Source organism: Castor canadensis, chromosome 15, assembly GCF_047511655.1.
Source record: "Castor canadensis chromosome 15, mCasCan1.hap1v2, whole genome shotgun sequence".
Lineage (NCBI taxonomy): Eukaryota > Metazoa > Chordata > Mammalia > Rodentia > Castoridae > Castor > Castor canadensis.
In genome coordinates, this window is record NC_133400.1 from 45,206,680 (window position 1) to 45,221,551 (window position 14,872).

At 35.9% G+C, this 14,872-nt stretch overlaps 1 protein-coding gene across 1 annotated transcript; it reads left to right on the plus strand.

The window, feature by feature from the left end:
* The first annotated feature begins 2,348 nt into the window (after positions 1 to 2,348).
* Positions 2,349 to 6,597, plus strand: Or13g1 (olfactory receptor family 13 subfamily G member 1). Its single transcript, XM_020179486.2, has 2 exons — positions 2,349 to 2,368; positions 5,967 to 6,597. Exons 1-2 carry the CDS (start codon positions 2,349 to 2,351, stop codon positions 6,595 to 6,597), a joined length of 651 nt encoding a protein of 216 aa, XP_020035075.2.
* The last annotated feature ends 8,275 nt before the right edge of the window (positions 6,598 to 14,872 follow it).

Below are 14,872 nucleotides of genomic sequence, written 5' to 3' on the forward strand. Positions count from 1 at the left end.
CAAGAGGGAGAAAGCAGAACAAGGTTTCAGATAAGAAAGTTTCAAAGGTATAAACAGGGAGTCTTAGTGTACTAATTGACAGTAAACCGAACAGACATTAGAGAGACAGAGAGAGGATTGAAAATCAAAGATAAAAAAATAAAAAAATAAGTAAATGAAAGAAATATCTCCGTATATAAAATGAATTAAAATAAAATGGAAAATAGAAAATTAAAAAAAAAAAACCCCAAAAGCTTCCAAGTTTATATACAATGCAGTTTCAGTCTTAATAATTTGGGTGTCCGTCTCAGTCTCCAGTCCTGGAGATGGTGCCTCAGATGTTGTTCTATAGTTGTCTCATCAAAGGGGATGCATAAAGTAGAACAAAACTACACACACACACACACACACACACACACACACACACACAGAAAAAAGCCCCACCAAGTGTCCCCAGTTCAAATGCAATACAGTTTCAGTAAGTTTTTCGGCTTGCAGGTGTAATTCGGTTGTTCTCTCATCAAAGGTAGGGAGAAAAAGAAAAAAAAAGTGTCTGGAGACAGTTCTGAGAGTGGTATCTGCAACTGTGGCTCGCCTGCCTGCTGCTCTCAGCCTGTAGCTGGCAGTGTTATTTATGCAGATCTCTGGGGTGAGCTAGCACTCACCTGGTCCCACAGGCTTTGTTTGCTCAGAGTTCTCCTGTGCGGGAGCCTCTGCTACAGGCTTTCCCCTTTCCAAGCACTGGGAAAGGTGACACTGCCCCTGTGTTGTCAGGCCTGCATGTTTATTTACAGTTCATGTGGGAGGTGGGTCTTCCCCCCTCTCCTCTGAAGTTTTCCTCCCACTGCCACTTTCAGAAGCTTTCCTGCTCCTGCTTACTGGGCGGTGCTGCTGCTCCTGCCGGCTGTCATGTTTGTTTACAGTTCACGTGGGAAGTGGGTCTTCCCTCCTCTCCCAAGCTTCCCCACTCCTGGTTGCTGGGCGTGTGCCCCACTCCCGCCAGAGCCTCTCCGGCCTGCCTGGCTTGTTTATTTACAGACAACATGACTTTATGCAAAGAAGTTTCTTTAAAAATAGGAGACCATACTTTACCCAAAACTGTCAGAACTAATCAATTCAGCAACCTTACAAGATTCAAAATCAATATACTAAATCAGAAGTGTTTCTAAGCACTCACAACTCCCTATTAGAAAAATAAATGATGAAAACAGTGCCAATTATGGAAGTTTAAAATTAAAATATTTCAGAATAAATTTAAGTCAGGAAGTAAAAGATTGGTACACTGGAAACTATAAAATATCATTAAACAAAATTGAAGGAATTACAAATCAATTTAAATACCTTGGTTTGGTATAGAAAATATTGTAAAAGTGTCTATATTTATTATCCAAAGCAATTTACATATTTATTATAAATTGATATGCATTTAGTGCCTTCACATGCCACTTGAGAAATCTGTGAAAATTATCTAACATTCACTATGCACATCTTCTCTGTAGAAATAAGTGATTAAAATCTATGTGGAAAACGTGGAAATGTATGTTGAATTCCAATGGACATTTCAAACTATGAGTATACACATAAAGAGAGACAAGAGACAATATTACTTTATTGTGGGTATATTTGTGTAGAGCACACATATACATCACCAAAGGGACAAGCAGAGCAAATTTTCAAACAACCATTCAGTACATAAAGACATTCAATTGAAAGTTGTGAATTACATACTTCATTGTAACTTTGTCCCCTTAATAGGCTAGAGAGCTAGGTGATGTTTACAAACTGTGTTTGAACTCTCATTTTGGAATTGATTTCCTGCCACATTTTCCTTTCATAATTTTTTCCCCCAGTTGTTAAATTAAACCCAAAGATTTGCAGATGCTAATCAAGTTTTCCATCACTGAACTACAACCACAATTCCTCTCACCCTATGCAAAAGTAATTGCTTTAATATCACTGACCACCTATTCATTACTTGAATCTCTCATCAACATTTCCAGAGTTTTTCATTATTCAAGTTTATGCTCCATGATCATATTGTCTTGGGATACGTTTTGGTTTTCAAAGAGAAATGATGACACACAAAGACCAAGATATTCCACTTCATAATTAGTATCCTGTACAGGGCTATTTTAATTGTTCTTCTGAGATCTGTTTTATTGTTACTGGTAGCAGACTGGTCCAAGATGCTTTTCTCCTGGGCCCCTCGTATTCAAGTCAGGAACCATGCTCTTGATTGATCATGAAGACAAAGGAACCAATACTTAAGCAAGCATGAGAAAAGTAATTAGGCAGAAAAGTGACTGGGACTACTGTGTTAATTTCCATGTTTCCCAATAATTTAATAAAGTCACCATTTAAACATGACAATGGCCTGCAAGGAGCTAAAGTGAGTATTTGTGGATGTGCTGCCTACTTATTATGGTCACCATGAAATTGTGGCCTGAATAGAGATATTTATAAACCAAGTAATGTTTATCTTCTAACAATAGCACCAGAGAAAATGTATCCACAGAATATAATTCAATTCAAAACAAGAAAGAACTGTTTAATGATACCTATATTTATATTGCCTGTCTGACCTTTTAGTTTTTCTTTCATTTAAAATATGCACAAATAAGGCTGGGGTATGTCTCAGTAGCCCTGGTTACAAACCTCAATATGAGTTTAGCAGAAAGTTCACTTAGGTGAAAATACTGATACCAATGTGTATACATAGAAAACTGTATGTGTTTTTGTTTGTCTAGAAAAATACTAATTAAAAATGCAAAGTTCATAGAGAGAAAGTTGCAGAGACAGGATATTTTACTAACTAAATTTCATTTTTTATTTTTCTTGGCTCCAAATTTTGATCATTAGAAAATATACTAAAGAAAAATTGATAATTCTAGATAAAATGACCAGAAAAAGACATGGTCAAGAGTAAATGGCTTTGGTTTCTAAGCCATGAGGAAATAGACTTTCTCTGTGGAGTAGGCAAGCCCTCTTTTTCTAGATATTGTGGCTTCTCAGGATGAAGCATAACATCTGAGGTAGACTAATCTCACTTGCACCATCTAAGAGAGACTCTTGACCACTAGTTTAGACACCAATGGATAGAAAACAATATGCATCTCCACCTTAGATCGGTGATGGTTAATAGATGGCTTATTGTTAATAGATGTCCCCTGCTCTCAGTGAACTGTGTAATGGCACCCTTGTTGGTTTATCATGCTTTGCACACAGTAAATAAACAACTCATGGACAAGCAATGAGCACAGCTCAACTGATGCCACTGCTCCTATGAAGAGGTTGGGGACATTATGAGAAGAAATGAGAAACAGAATCTGCAAGTTCTTTCACCTTTTCTCTTAACTCAGAGATGGAAAGCCAGAGATGTACTTTCTCATCACTTTGTGAACTTCTACTACTTTGTGAAATTTTTATTAGTATATATTAATAGTACAAAGTAGTCTCATTGTGACATTTCTGTACATGTATATAATGTATTTTGATCATGTTCACCCCCTCTACCTACTCTTTCTCATTCCCAGTCTCACTCTTCTTTTTTCTTTTTCTACCACTTTCCCAGTAGTCCCGCTTTAGCTTTTATCAACTTGACATTTTACTGTTTTGGTTTGCTTGTTTTTGAATGTTTTGTTTCTAGTTTCCACAGGTGAGAGAAAAACATGTGATACTTGTCATTGTGGGGCTGGCTTATTTCACTTAACTTGGTGATCTTCAGTACTGTCCATTTTCCAGCAAATGAAATAATTTCATTCTTCTTTATGATTAAAACTCCATGATGTACAGATAGCATATTTTATCCATTCACTTATTGGTGGTCACCTAACCTGGTGTCACAACTTTCCTAATGTGTATATGAGTATACAGATATAACTATGGTAAGTGATTCTTTTGTATATTTATCCAGAAGTGCTATAGCTGGATCAGACTGAAGCTGTTTTTTAATTTTTTGAAGTATTATGATACTGATATCAAAAGTAGCTGGACTATTTTATATTCCCACCAGCAGTGGATAAGATTTCCTTTTTCCCACATAGAGTTTCTTCTTATTTGTTTTATTCCATTCTGACTGGGCTGGAATAAGATGGAATCTCAATGCTGTTTTAATTTACATTTCCCTGATGGCTGAAAATCTTGGAAATTTTTTCAGGTGTTTAGTTCTCATTTTTATTTCTTTGAAAAGACTCTGTTCAGTTCCATTGCCCATTTCCTGATTGGATTATTTGCTTTTTTGTTTAACTTTTTGAGTTCTTTATACATTCTAAATATTAATCCCCTATCATATGAGTGCATCACAAAGAATTTCTCTCATTCTATAGGTTTGCTTTTCACTTTGTTGATTGTCTTTTTTGGCTGTACAGAAGTGTTTAACTTGACAAAATCCCATTTATCAATTCTTGTTCTTATTTCTTGAGCATTTGGATTCTTATTACAGAATATATTACCTATGTCTATGTTCTGAAGAGTTTCCCCTGTTTTCCTAATGTGGCTTCAATGCTTCAGGTCTTACCTGTATGTACTTGACCCATTTTAACTTTACTTTGCACAGGGTGACAGTGAGGGATCAAGTTTCAGTCATCTACATGTGGATATCAAATTTTCTTAGCACAGACTGTCTTTTTTCCAGTGTATGTTTTTGACTCCTTTGTCAAGAATCAGTTGGCTGAAGCTGCTTGGGCTTTTCTGGATCTTCTATTCAATTCTCTTGGTCTAAAAGTCTGTTTTGTGCCTGTACTGTGCTGGTTTTTGTTACTATGGCTCTGTGGTATAATTTGAAGTTAGTGTTGCTCTTTTTGCTCTGGATTACTTTGGCTATTTGGTGTCTTTTGTGTTTCCATATGATTTTCAGGATTATTTTCTATTTCTGAAAAATGTCATTTGAATTTTGATAGGATTTGCATTGACTTTGCATATGAAGTTTGGTAATATGGATATTTTAACAATATTTTTTCCTGCCAAACCACAAACATGCACGGCCTTGAAATTTTGGGTTTTACCTTGAAACTGGGATCTCTCCCCTACACCTGCTTCCAAGGTAATTGACAAGTAACAATTACATGGTCAAATAATATTGGTAAACAGTATTATTTACCTAAATAAATAATAACTCTCCAAGGGAATAGTGAAGTTTTTCTCTTAGGCTAGGAGAATTCACCTTATATTTGGTTGTTTTGGTGTGTAACACTGCATGTTGAAAGAGGCCTAGGTATCTCACAGATTCCTACTAACTACCTTTGATATCAGATCTTTTATTAAAGTGGAATGTCCAGGCAAGGAGCACTTCTTATAATTTGAAAACATATTCAACAGTAACTACTTCAAAGTCTGATTTATATCATTTCAATATCATTCCTTTGAAAAACATTTAAATATTTGCATTAAATGTCACATATCAACTACCTTGACTATATTTTCCCAGCACCAAACCATATCTCATTTATAATAAAACACCCAATCTCTTTCAAACCTCAGTCAAAAATATTTCGGATTTTCCCCTGAGATATTCCGACTCCAATTAGCTTTGTGAACTTCGGTTTTTCCAGATATTACTACTAACACAAAAAGATACATAAACATTTCATGCAATTTACCAAGTTATTTAAAATATATAGTTATTTGTATTATATTTCAATTTGATATAAATAAAATGTGACTAAGCCTCAAGTGTCAAGTCAAAATTATACTATTGAAATATTTGAAGACAATTGTTTTTCTTATATTTTTTTCCCAACCATCACCTTCAGTTAATTTGAGTTACTCATGGAAGAATATGCATCAAAAAATGGAATCTGTCTGGGGAATAGAGGATATTTCCTGGAAATGACAAACTCACCCTAAAGGAATTCAGGCGGCAGAGTTGTATCAGATCAGTAATCAAACACTAATGGCACACTCTCACACACCACTCATTGTCTCCTGATGACAACTCTCAGATTCCTTTAGTTCTCAGCTACTTGCTCTTTGCAATGTCTGCTATGTAGTCACCCACGCAGAAAGAATCACAGTGTTGCTACTGAGTTCCTGATTCTAGGACTCACCAGAAAACCTGAACTCCAGGGAATTCTCTTCTTTTTCTTTCTTTTCATTTACCTTGTGGCTTTCCTGGGTAATATGCTCATTGTGATTGCAATAATCTATAATACCACTCTGCATACCCCAATGTATGTTTTCCTTCTGGCACTGGCCATTGTGGACATCATCTGCACAACAAGCATCATACCGAAACTGCTGGGAACCATGTTAATACCACAAAGTACCATTTCATATGGAGGCTGCATGTCTCAGCTGTTCTTTTTCACCTGGTCCCTTGGGGCTGAGATGGTTCTTTTCACCACCATGGCTTATGACCGCTACATGGCCATCTGTTTCCCTCTCCGTTACAGTACTATTATGAACCACCATATGTGTGCAGCCTTGCTCAGCATTGTCATGGCTATTGCAGTTACCAATTCCTGGGTGCACACAGGCCTCATCCTGAGGTTGACTTTCTGTGGACCAAATACCATAGATCACTTCTTCTGTGAGATCCCTCCTCTGCTGGCTTTGTCCTGCAGCCCTGTGAGAGTGAATGAGGTGATGGTGTATGTTATAATATACCTTATTATACGTTAAAAGTCAGAAATTCATACTCATAGTAGTGAAATTCAATGCACCAAACCATCAAGCTTATGTTTACCAAAAAGTTACTGAGAAATTTTTCTTTAAAAGCACACATGCACTTTACAAATATATCATATAAGAATTTTTATTAATTTTATTAAATTTAGTCAAGTTCCTGGATTTTTGATTTTGGGCTTGACTATTCATATATCGTTCCTGAACTCTGTTGGATAAAAAAACATGACAGTGGATAATCTATTCTAGTACCTTTGAGCATTTACTTTATGAAGATTATCTATGTTACTTATACACAAGAAAATATATTTTATATCATTGTTTTAAGAAAATTTCATGAAATAATATAATTGCAAATAAAACATAGTCTGAAGAGAAAAATTAAACAAACAAACCCTCCCCCCATGTAATTCCAAGAATAAAAATAGGGCCAAGTGTGGTGGCACAGATCTGTAATCCGGGAAAAGATAGAACAGAAATGCTGACTCTCAAACAAATACGAAAAGAAAAAAAAAAAAACAGAAGGACTGGCAGTTGGCTCACATGTTGAAACCAACCACAGAGGTCTTGGGTTCAATCCTTAGTATGGTTAGAAATATCTTCAAGATATTGGGGTGTCACGAGAGAGAAGATACTACTCAGAAGTCAATAGGCAAGGCGAAATTTACTTCTGCAAAAGGGTTCACACCAAGAAGTCTGAAAGGTATGCACCCCAGGTGGAAAGTCCACCGGGGTTTTATCTGATGCCATGCTGTCCCTCTTCTGCCCCTGGATTGGGCAGATTTAGGGCTCACAATCTAAATGGTTGGCTAACTAGAAAGGGACTTTGGGAGCAAAGAAATTTAAAAGTTTAGAGAAGCGATAACTATTTTTGATTATCAGTCCAGAACCAGGGCATCAAGGACAATTCTTGGAGGAGCCCAGATGAGGATAACAACACTTTGTTCTTAATAGAAACGTTCATCATATTAAGCTGAGCTCAGGAAGCAAGTGTATGGGAAGCAAGTTAGTAAGGTAGTTATTACTGATTAAATTCTTATTCTTTAACAGAAAAAAACCCAACCTAAGTTGATTCTCATAATTCCCCATTTTCTTTTACTTATAGTTCTTTTCTTCAAATTTAGCTAGTATTGACATTTGATCAATCCCAGCCATCTAGTTGCCTTCATCTTTAAGAGATGGGACATTTTGAGAGGGCCTCATTAAGTTTATTTTGTCCTTGAGTCTGTCATCTACATTTTATGATTATTGATCATTATTTTGGTGCAACAACTTTTTGTTTATTTTGGGAAAGTCTGTTGTGCTTCAGCACCTCTGTGCAAAACTGGGGTTTTGTGTTTTTTGTCTCCTTTATCTAAAACAAAGTTACTTCTGTTATTTGTTCTTTTTCCTTTATATCCCTAAGGAAATTTTTGTTATTTTATTGTTTCTTACATTTGTTCCCTTATATCCACCCCCTTCTCCAGAGATAACCCTGACTTCTGTCAGGAGAAAGGGCATTGTCTCAAGGGGTCCCTGAACAGCCATTCAGGATCTCTTCCAAGATGTCAAAGGGGGTCTGTTAAGGGGTTCATGGTACCAGGAGGAGAACTCTGGCATGTGTGGCTTTGTCTCCATCAACATTTGGAGCTTGATGGTCTCCAACTTTGAACAAACAAACGAGATAAGCAGATTAAAAGACCATGGGCCAAGTAGAGGGAGGAACAAGGTTAGTGACCAGAATCAAGATTATATTTTTTAATACTTGTAGCAGGAAGTGTTGGCTGTAGTGTATATTTTTCATATGTTTGAACTTGTGTTTTTTTCTTCTGTTGGTAGAATTACCATGGCAACAATACATTATCGGTACCTATGTCTAAAAAACCCATTGTTTAAAAAGAAGCTAAAAGCACAATCTTTAAGTATCAAAGGCATGTTTAGTGCCAGTAAAAACAGTCACTTTGTTTCTATTGAAGTAGAATGCCCATAAGAACAATTTCCAGAATCCTCTTGATTTTGGTTATTTTTGAATAGTCTGGCAGGAGTGACTCCACTTGAACTTTGACAGCATTCCCCCCTTTTCTCCAAACTGCTTGTCTGAGCAGTCTCCTCTGATAATCTTTCTCCCATCCAAGTACTAACCAGGCCAACCCTGCTTAGCTGCCAAGGTCAGATGAGATTGGGGTGTTCAGGGTAGTATGCCCTAGACTGAAGATCTTTCACAATTGGTCATTTTTATTCTTTGTCATGAGGATTCTCTTTTTCTCAGATTTTTTTGTTTTTGGTCCTTTGTGTGTGGGGGGGATAATAAGCAGATTATGTAGGAGTCAGTGCCAACTTGACCTTTGGGCCAATTTAAGTAACAAGATGCTTAGAAGGAGTGGCTTTTAGGCAGTTGCCTTTTAGACAAGGGCAACACAAAACAAAATTCAACAAAAGCAGACATCCAAAAATCTAACCTGCTTGACACGTAAGAATTTGTTGGAGTCATTTTTCATGGACTTAACTGTAAATGCCCCAAAAGTATCAGAACTGTAATTACAAAAACTTAAAATAGCCAAGTTTAAAATTCTGATGAACAATTTACCAGCTAACAGGACAGTATATCAGTACCATTAACGTCTTGTTACAGAGCTTATCTAAATTTTGTATTTTAGAAAGCTCAATATACTTGAAAAACACAAATATATTCAATATGCAGGTGCTAACAGTATCACCACATCTTTAGATAGTTTATATATATATAATTAATATAATATACATGATCAAAACATAATATATATTATTAATAAAATATAATACATATATTAATTTAGTTGTTATTCTTGGAGTAAAATTTAGATTTTCCATCAGTTGGGGGGGCAGTGTCAGTGATCCTAAATAGTCTAGTCACTGAAACATATAACATACTGACTTCATTATAATCACCCAAGACAATAGTTTTTTAACCATGATTATGAGGTAATCTAGAAGACTTTACATAAACTAACTCTTAAATGAACTTTCATTTAGTTTTGACTCAGTTATCTCAGCAGTCAAACCCTGACAAAAATCAACAGAGAATAAATAGGTATTCCTGGGGACTAAGTGTCAAGTTAGGAATCCTAATGGCCAAATATCACAGTTCAGATGTTGATATGGGATCATATCCTAGATTGCTGGCATTAACAGAAGGCTCATGATATATAGCATGGTCCCACCAACCTGTAGTCAATGGAGTCCCTTTAAAATAACAGGCCCAATCTTGGCATCCCAGGCAAAAAATTCCCTCTGTCCAACATTTGGATGCAGAAGGACTAACATCTCCACTCTGTTGACTTTAATACAAAAAAATTGAAGTCTCAAGACCTCCAGTTTAGAGTTTCCTTTTGAGTTTTCCCCTTATGTTACCTGCAGGATGAACTTTGACTTTGTTTTTACAAATTTACATGAGTAAATTTGTCCCAATCCTCATATAGGCACAGCAGCACTCCCTGTGCTTAGCTGCCTATTTCCTTTCTGTGTTTTAATAAACTCTTGCTGTCCTGATAAATTTTTGGATCAACCTTTAGAACAAAAAAACTGTAATAGTTATCTTAACAAAAGCCTTTCCTTTAGACAGATTTTTTGTAAATGTTAACAAGAACAGAACATATTTTTAAAACAACCTTGTTCTTAGGAGTTCAGAGAATTAGGTTTTAGTTTAATATCAATACATTAAATTCTGACCTTACAAAGCCTTTAATATAACTTTTGGATTTTAGTCCATTTAATCATTTACATAAGCATTTATAAACTCCTTTTATGAAAATCTATTTTGTATTTTTATGTTAATTTACTTTGTAATCACTTGGTGGCTTGTCTTTATCATTTTTTGAGACAATTTTTGAGGACAAGCCTTTTAAAAATATGATCTTTTTTAAATCTAAAAGTATTTTTTCTTTTACATTTTACTTTTGAAACCATATTCTTAGTAACTTTTATATTTTTATTACTTATTGGAAGTAAGTCATACAACATTTTAACTTAGAGCTTTATATTTGCAAGAAAAACACCACAAAGGAAGCAACCTTAAAATTATTTTTGTATAAAAACAATTTACAGAAAGCCCATTTGTTAATAGACCCATGTATTATAAGAGAGAATTAAATCCTATATTTTATTTACCACAGAATGGAACAGGACAAGGTCTTTTTTTTAAAACTATCTAAAGATTTTTGTTGCAGTCAGATGCCTGGCCCTTTGCTTTTTTGTTGTCTGAACCTCAGTGTTAACCCCTGAATGCCTGCACTTTAGTGAGACCTGATTGAAAGAGGCATGAAAACTGTTTACTTTAAATAGCAATAAAATAGAGCAAAAGTAAACATTTTTTATATAACTCTGTAATAAGGACCATATTGAAGATGTTTACATATTTATATGCAAAAAAAACAGTTTAAGCAGTCTACAACAGAAATCTCCAACACAAATATCCTGGGCTTTTTTGTTGTTGCTGTTTGTTTGTTACCTTTAATATCACATTAACCTTATAACAGCACTCTAAGAGCCATTTTGAAGATGTTTACATACAAATATATACATAAATTTTTTATAAATTAATCATGCCAAAAAATGTCAATTTAAGCATGCATGAGATGAGCTGGAATTCCAGAAGCAAATTATATTTTGCCCAATGCTCTGTTAGAGATATACACAAAATGATGCATAAAAATAGAGTACACTTCCAGAAAAACCTTTTAAATCACGTTCAGAGGGCTGTTCAGTGGAATGGTGGATGATGCATCTATTCTCTTGTGAGTCCCCCTCTTTGGAACTGAATCTTTGTTATCCGTCCCTTATTCTTGGATACGTGTTTCCCCAGGAAAAGGCTCAAACCACAATACTAGAAGTTTCTTGCATTTTACCTGTATCTCTGGAAGAATATTAAACCCCATCCCCACCCCCACTATATTGGAGTTTTCTCATATTCTACCCGATGTGCTTCCTCTGCCTCAGGAGTAAATACTTGCTTGGTGTCCAAGACAAGTCCCAGTCACACCCACACAGACTCCAGGATGTCTAGACCACCAAAGTAGTACTCAGCTTTCTTACCTTCTTCCATGCACAGAGTGAACCTGGTCCTCCATGGTACTTGCTTAGGACTGCCCTTCTACCTGTGCTGCCAACTGACTTTCAATTTGGAGTTCATTGTGGGTCACAGAGATAGTGAATCCCCCAGCACTGAGGCCATGGCAACAAGGTGGCAGGACACATCTCACCTGAGGACAGGGTCTCCATGGCTTCCTGGGCAATGTGAAAATCCTGGATGAACCCCCATGTTGTTAGAAATGTCTTAAAGACATTGTTATGTCATAAGGGAAAGGACACTACTTAGAAGTCAATAGGCAAGGCAAAATTTACTTCTGCAGGAGGGTGCACAGCAGGAAGTCTGAGAGTTATGCACCCAGGCAGAAAGTCCACAGGGGTTTTATCTGATGCCATGCTGTCCCTCTCTTGCCCCTAGATTGGGCAGATTTGGGCCTCAAAGTCTAGGGAGATGTTGACCAAAACAATACTTCAGTTAGGAGGAATAAGCTTTAGAAATATATTTCACAGAATAGTGACTATAAAAAATGATAACATATTGCATATTATAAAATTGTTAATAGAGTAGATTTCCACTATGTTACAATTGTTGAAGTTAAGTAATAGCTACGTAAAGGACCACAATATTCTTCTACATTTTCTGTATATGCTTCAAAATATCCATAATTAAAACAAATGATAAAAATAGCACATCTGGGACTCTGGAGACCTTATTCCAGTCATAGAATCCTCTTCTTTTTAGAGGTAATGGTCTTAGGCAAGAGACTTGATTTCCTATCCCAGAGTTGGCCATCAGCCAGAGCAGTGTGGCACTAAAGTGTCCCTGACAGTGTTGTTGGAAGAAAAGGCAATGTTCATACAAAACATTTACATCTGTGTCCAGTTCATGATAATCTCTCAAAGATGTTATAAATATGATTAACTATGACTGATGTAATTTAATAACTTATTTTAATCTTTAATGCATCAGGCTACAATATAAGTGGAAACATATACTTAGACCATCCTGTTTACTTTGCTTCACATCTGACTTTTTTGAATTAATGAATATCTTAAAACTACTTTTTGCCCATTTCTTTAGGAGATAAATTATATAGCTTCAAACTGTTTTCACTTTGAATTTATGTACATTCCTCACTATCTTCACATCTGGTGAATGATTATGATCTCTCATCATATATTGGATGTCACTTAGATGCTGCCAAATTTAGTAATCTGAATGTCTCTTGAAGACAATATGCTAAAGGTTTAGTCCTCAGTTCATAGTGCTATTGTTGGGTATTGGAACTGTTTGGCAGTTGAGCTGTTTGGAAGAAGTTTAGGGGTGTGACCTTAAATGGGGATATTTTGAGCACAGCAGCTTCCCATTTCTCTTTGTTTCATGGCTGATATGAAAAGAATAGCTACCTTTGACATGCACCTCCAACATATTCTGTCTCACCGTAGGCCCCAGAGCAACAAGGATGAAACCATTGTCTTAAAACATCAAAACTTTCATCTTTTTAATTTGATTATTTTAGATATTTTGTTATAGCATAAAAGCTAACAAAAAAGTTTTTTATATAAATCTTCCTTTTTAAATAGCTCAGTTTGATACTTCATAAGCAGTTTTTTATCATTATAACCTTGCTATTACCAGATCACCTTAATAACTCATATGAAACTTGCACTAAAATTCCAATCAATCTTGTTTTTGGCAGTACTGGTTTGTATTTAGGGCCTCACACCTCAGTGGCTGGCAGGTGTTCATTTCCACAGACTTCATGCATACCTTGTTGCTGCAATAGCCTTGGTGTCTGTGTACTAGGGTAAATCCAACATTTCAAAAGATGTAAAAACCAAAGGATTCAGCTCTGAGTTTCACTGGCCACAGTGCTCCCAAGGTGAAGGATAACCACTATCACTACAACAGCTGCAGTCACTAGTTTAGGGAGCACATCAGATGTTCCACCCAGACTCTCTGCACAGGTCTACTGTTCAACGATATTCTCAGATAAACCAGACAACAAAGATTGGAATAATTACCTTCTCCCCACAATGGGCAGACTTTAACCCACATCAATAAGGACCAATAATGAGTGGAAAAACATGATATCACCAAATAGACAATGCAAGATGCCAGTAAATGAGTCAAGAGAGACCGAGAGGTGTAAGTCCTTGGACAAAACAAGCAAAGTAAGTTTTAAAGAATATCAGTGTACTTAAGAAATCACAGAGAAATAATTCAAGGGAATGCAACAGGGTATGACTAGAGGGAATAACTAATTTAACAGAAGGATTAAAATAGTTTTAAAAATTCAATAGAGATCTTGGAGAGAAAAAAAAATATGACCAAAATGAAAAAGTGCAATAGAAGTTATCGGTAGAAGAACTGATGAAGCAGAAGAAAGCATCTGTGATTCAAAGACAGGCTATATGACAGTAAATAGGAAAAAATTTAAAAAGGAAAATGTTTTAAAAGTTTATGGGATATAGATGAAAACATCACAAGAGCAAATTTTGGTGATTGGTAGTCAAGAAGAGAAAGATAAAAGCATTTTTTGGTGGGATTGGGGTTTGAACTTAGGGCTTTGCACATAGAAAGTAGGTGCTATGCTTCTTGAGCCACACCTCCAATCCATTTTTCTCTAGTTATTTTGGAGATGGAGTCTCACGAACTGTTTTTCCAAGCTGCCACAAACTGTGATCCAACAGATCTCAGCCTCCCAAGCAGCTAGAAATATAGGTGTGAGCCACTGGTGCCCAACTTAGAAAGCTTATTTAATGAAATAATAGCAGAATGCTCTCAAAACTTGGAGACTGATGTAAATACATGGGGATAGGAAGGTCAAAAGTTTCTGAGCAAACTCAATCCAATGGCACTTTGACAAAAAATATAATTAAGATTTCATAAATCAAAGACAAAGTCAGGATCATGAAAGCAGGAAAAGAAAGGTATGAGATATTGTTAGCCTGCCTTTCTTGTAGATTTATTACATGTGGTTTTCACCATGCATTGTCAAAATATTAACAAATTTAACTGCATATGCAGTTCAGCTGAGAAGCTGTTGCTCAGCCCCACATTATTGTCAGTTGTGTTTAAATCATTGTGTGATGTGCTGAGTGTTTCCCTATCTTCTATTTTGTGAAAATATGCCTCCCCCAAAGAAAATGGCACCCAAAATTGTTTTCTTTATGCTAAAGGGTTCACATAATATCAAACTTTGTCATAAGTAAAGTATATATGATT